Source organism: Melopsittacus undulatus, chromosome 1, assembly GCF_012275295.1.
Source record: "Melopsittacus undulatus isolate bMelUnd1 chromosome 1, bMelUnd1.mat.Z, whole genome shotgun sequence".
In the NCBI taxonomy this organism is placed as follows: Eukaryota; Metazoa; Chordata; class Aves; order Psittaciformes; family Psittaculidae; genus Melopsittacus; species Melopsittacus undulatus.
In genome coordinates, this window is record NC_047527.1 from 4,936,535 (window position 1) to 4,941,544 (window position 5,010).

Sequence of the window (5,010 nt, forward strand, 5' to 3'; positions counted from 1 at the left end):
CACTCTGCTGAGACCCCTCCTGCAGTCCTGATCCAGTTCTGGGGCAACAGCACAATAGGGATGTGGAACTGCTGGAGCGAGCCCAGAGGAGGCCATGGAGATGCTGTGAGGGCTGGAGCAGCTCTGCTTTGGAGCCAGGCTGAAAGAGCTGGTTCAGCTTGGAGGAGGCTCTGGGGAGACCTTAGAGCAGCTTCCAACACCTAAAGCAGCTACAAGGAACCAGGAGAGAGACTTTGGACAAGGACATATGGTGACAAGACAAGGGGAAATGGCTTTAAGCTGACAGAGGGGAGACTAACATTAGGTATTAGGAAAATATTCTTCACTATGAGAGTGCTGAGGTGCTGGCACAGGGTGCCCAGAGAAGCTGTGGCTGCCCCATCCCTCACAGTATTCAAGGCCAAGCTGGACAGGGCGTGGGGCAATCTGCTTTAGTGGAAGGTGTCCCTGCCTATGGCAGGTGAGTTGGAACTGGATGATCTTTAAGACCCCTTCCAATCCAATCCAATCCATTCTATGGCTTTTATAATCTACATTAGCTCTTCTTACCCCACCGTGTTTCAGAGAGAAGAATTACATTCTTCAACAAGTGTAAAGTTCAATTTCTCAACTTCTTAAAGCAAAAGCAGATGGCTCAGTATATAAATATATCCAGCATCTGGATTCTCAGTCACAAAAATAACATCTTTTACAAAACAGAAAATGGATCAACTATGAAGCAATTCTCCATAGACTTAAGATCCAACATCTTCAGCAGCTTCATCTTCATCCTCTTCCTCCTCATCCTCTTCCTCACCTTCACCCACGTCTCCATCTTGCTTCTCTTTTTCAAGCATTTTTAGATATTTGCTAGCTAGGATCTTCTTTGGCAGGATATCTGGAAGGTAGAATTGTTTCTTTTATAGTCAGTTTGAATACTTATATTGCCTCATTAATACTCTTGCATCATTACCACCAATGAAAAAAAGTCAAAACTAGGCTTTGTTAAACCCACTATTATTTAAGTGAATAACCACGAGTTAGTCTGACCTATACAGCTATAAGAACAAGAGGGAATCACCCACTTGCAGTACTAGTAACCAAGAGGAAGAAACATATTTTATGATGGATTACTGACAACTGCCTTTGCTGTCTGCTCATGCACATTATTTATTTAATGTAAAACAAAGTGCTCAACTACTCAACTGCTTGAGATTCAACAAGCCAGCTACCCCATTTGTGTCCTGCAGAAACAGTTTTCTGTGTTAAGGTAAGATACTTGTTCAGGGCAGTAGCGACAGACCTGAGACAAAGCAGGACTGTGTGCTCTGGAAGTATGTCCATGGGGAACCCAGAGAATGACTGGGCTGGAACTATCTTATTCTCCACCTATATCCTTGAGGTCTCAAGTATTACAACAAAAATGCAGTATCAGCAAAAGGTGTGCACACACACATTTGCGTACACATGTCTATATGTATATCTAAAGAAAGAGGAACCATACGATGACTCAGTTTGAGAAACAAGATTTACAGATTTAAATGTGGGATTTTGGGGCCACATAATTTCTCACACAAAGATGTGCTGTGATCTTGTTTTATAAGCTGAAAGCTTTCAGATGGAGGTGCTATAATTCAAGAAATGCTCAAGGCAATATGCTGAGATCTCCTTAGCCTTGTGTAATTTTGAAGCGCCAGGAAAATTCCCATTCACAAAGAGATTTAAATCAGGTATCAGGAAGAAATTCTTCCCTCTGAGAGTGGTGAGACACTGCCCAGAGAAGCTGTGGCTGCCCCATCCCTGGCAGTGTTCAAGGCCAGGTTGGACACAGGGGCTTGGAGCAACCTGCTCTAGTGGAAGGTGTCCCTGCCCGTGGCAGGGGTTACAACTGGATGAGCTTTGGGGTCCCTTCAACCCAAACCATTCTGTGGTTCTCTGAAATGTGTTCATCAATGTAGTTTACAGGTTCCAGTCCAATGGTATACAGAATATTGATGACCAGTAGGAGAATAATTCAGCAACAGCAAGATTTCATTTTGAGTATTACATACTGGCTTTACCATCATGCTGTAGATACCTGCAAGGAACTGAAAGGTCTCGCACTCTTCTGCAGTATGGGACAGGTCACTGTAAGTTAAAGCGTTCTTCTCCTTGCCTTTGCCATGTTTGTAGGAGTATGCAGCCAAATACTGAACAAAAAGCTCCTAGAAAATGAAAACAAAAGCAAATTGTCAAACTAGGAATGCACATATATAGTTGGCAGCAGTTTTCCTCAATCCTTACTTAAAGGCACAAGCACCATATTTAACTCTACATATACTGGACACTGTGCAGGGACTCATTTCAGAGAAGCTTAAGGTCAGGTTATGGTTGCATCTCTCTGGAGCACAGACAGTAGGCTTGGCTTCTCGGACATAACTTCGAACACCTTCCACAGTGCAGCAAATGCCATTCGGGATCAGACAGCAGTAGCATCATTTCCATACGGGCTAATTTATACTGATTGCCAGCGGTGGAAATAAGAACGTCGCGATCGCTCCAGACTCTCGGAGCTCAGCCGGACGGCGAAAGCCGCTTTCGCACAGCGGGAGCCCGGAGCGTGATGCTCCATGGCCGAGTGACAGACACAGGCAGGAGGCAAGAGGCGCTCCTTGGGGAGGAGGCGGGCGCTGACACAGCGCGGCCGCGCTGCCCGGAGGCAGCGGCACCTCAGGGAGGCACAGGCCCAGCACGGCGGGGAAGGAGCAGGGTCGGCGCAGAGAGAAGGGAAGAGGAAACCGGTACCGTGGCTTTGGCGGTGAGGAACAGCGCGTCCTGGTTGATGCTGGAGACCTCCGGCGAGCTCTTCATGATCACACGGATACGCGACAGGGGCAGCGACACCAACCGGTTCTCCCCGCCGCTCAACCTCGCCGCCATCTTTCCCCCCGACCGGCTCCTTCCCTCCGCCGCTCGGCGAGGCAGCGCGGCCTCCGCGGCGCGCTGGGAGCTGTAGTCTGCGGCCGCCACGGGGGGCCCCGCGCTGCCGGCGGCGGGACTACAACTCCCGGCGGACCTCTCGGCCGCCGCCGACCGGAGCGAGAACTACAAGTCCCATCCCCGCCCGCTGCAGCCTTCTCCTGGCGGCGGGGCCCGCGGTCCCTCCCGGTGTTCCGGAGGTCGGTCCCTGCTCCGGTCCCCGGGGAAGGTGGGTTTCCAGAGGAGAGAGGCAGGACGGGCCGCGGGGCGTCCCTTCCTCAGCCCCTCGTCATTGTGCCTTAGCCCCTGAGGTTTGGAAACTCGTTTTTAATGGCAAATAGGCACATCCTATATGTACATATTCCAATTACAGGCCAGTGGCTACAAAATTGTTAACTCAAACTGTAATTACAGGCTGCTAAATACCTCTTTTGCTGCTGTAGTACACTAAGGAAATGCTGCCTGGTACTCCTGACATTTGTCTGTGGTATGTTGAGGTGTGGAGGGCACATGGAAACTATTAAGTGATTATAGGGTTTTGTCTTTATTATTAACACATTCCTGTGTGTCTGCTGTGCAGGTACCTGGTTCCATGGTTACATGTCAGCCTCAGACAGCTGAAGGCAATGGGTGTTTTTCTACTGATAGTGTTGGGTCCAGAGCTTCAACTGTGGCCATTTGGATAGGAGCTACTGTACTTGCACTGACAGTGAGTCAGCTCTTCCAGAAATGATGATGCATAATTTGCATTTCATTAATGGGTCGAATACACAGTTTCCAATATGCTTTACAAACAATATGCCTGATGAATTGTGTTGGTAAGAAGTCTGCCAAGACCACTAACTAGCATAAGAGGGAAGAATCCAAGAGCCACAGACAGGTTTGGGTTGGAAGGGACCTTAAAGCTCATCCAGTTCCAATGCCCTGCCATGGGCAGGGACACCTTCCACTAGAGCAGGTTGCACCAAGCCCTTGTGTCCAACCTGGCCTTGAACACTGCCAGGGATGGGGCAGCCACAGCTTCTCTGGTCACCCTGTGCCAGCGCCTCAGCACCTGCACAAGGAAGGCTCTTCAGAACACAGGCTTTTCCATAGTACACAATGCTAGTTCCCATAGAATTTAGGGCGGAAAGGGATGTACCCGTAAAGATCATATTAAATGGAAAATACAGGTACTTTGTTAACTGAATATTACTAGCTTATATAGAATTTGTACAGTAGATAAGGACAAGGCTTTCCTACAGATGATACTGATGTATTAACAGATGATAGACCCTTAAGCAGTTGTAAGCACCTTAGTGCAAGGATAGTACTGTGATGTGTTCACTTGCATCGGTTCTAACATTACTGTATTTGGAGACATCTTTTTCAGTCAGCTATTACAGGTAGCCTACATCTCTTAGACTGCATAATTCCCTTGAGGTTACAACTTCTGTGAGGCCGTTCTGCGGAAATTATAGCTGAAGTGAAGCACAGTACCCTCTAATACCTTGTGGATACTTAGCTGGCTGATGTCGGTTTCTTCCTTTCTCCTTATCATCTTGCGACATCTTGTGGACACAGTTGACATTACTATGACAGTGAATCCCTTCCATGATTTCAACATACATATAAACCCCTCAAACTACCAAGATTTCTGAGGAGGTCGAGCTATTTGGATACCGGTTTAGGATAGGTATAGATCCCATGGGCTCAAGGGATCATGGGCCTGCAGTCATTTTACTCATCTGTGGACAATGCAGTTTAAGGTGGTCTGGAAAAACTCTTTCTCCTTTTCTAGGTCCTATCTCATAGAATCATAGAATAGTTAGGGTTGGAAAGGACCTCAAGATCATCTAGTTCCAACCCCCCTGCCATGGGCAGGGACACCTCACACTAAACCATATCACCCAAGGCTTCATCCAACCTGGCCTTGAACACTGCCAGGGATGGAGCATTCACTACCTCCCTGGGCAACCCATTCCAGTACCTCACCACTCTAACAGTAAAGAATTTCTTCCTTATATCCAATCTAAACCTCTGCTGTTTATGTTTCAAACATTACCCCTTGTCCTATCACTACAGTCCCTAATG

At 47.6% G+C, this 5,010-nt stretch overlaps 1 protein-coding gene across 1 annotated transcript; it reads right to left on the reverse strand.

Annotated features, from left to right (window-relative positions):
• Nucleotides 1–385: 385 nt before the first annotated feature.
• CHRAC1 (chromatin accessibility complex subunit 1) lies at nt 386–3,249 on the reverse strand. The gene is made up of 3 exons (XM_005145494.3): nt 2,764–3,249; nt 2,057–2,183; nt 386–877 (listed from the first exon to the last, which is right to left on the reverse strand). Exons 1-3 carry the CDS (start codon nt 2,896–2,898, stop codon nt 735–737), a joined length of 405 nt encoding a protein of 134 aa, XP_005145551.1. The 5' UTR covers nt 2,899–3,249; the 3' UTR covers nt 386–734.
• Nucleotides 3,250–5,010: the final 1,761 nt, after the last annotated feature.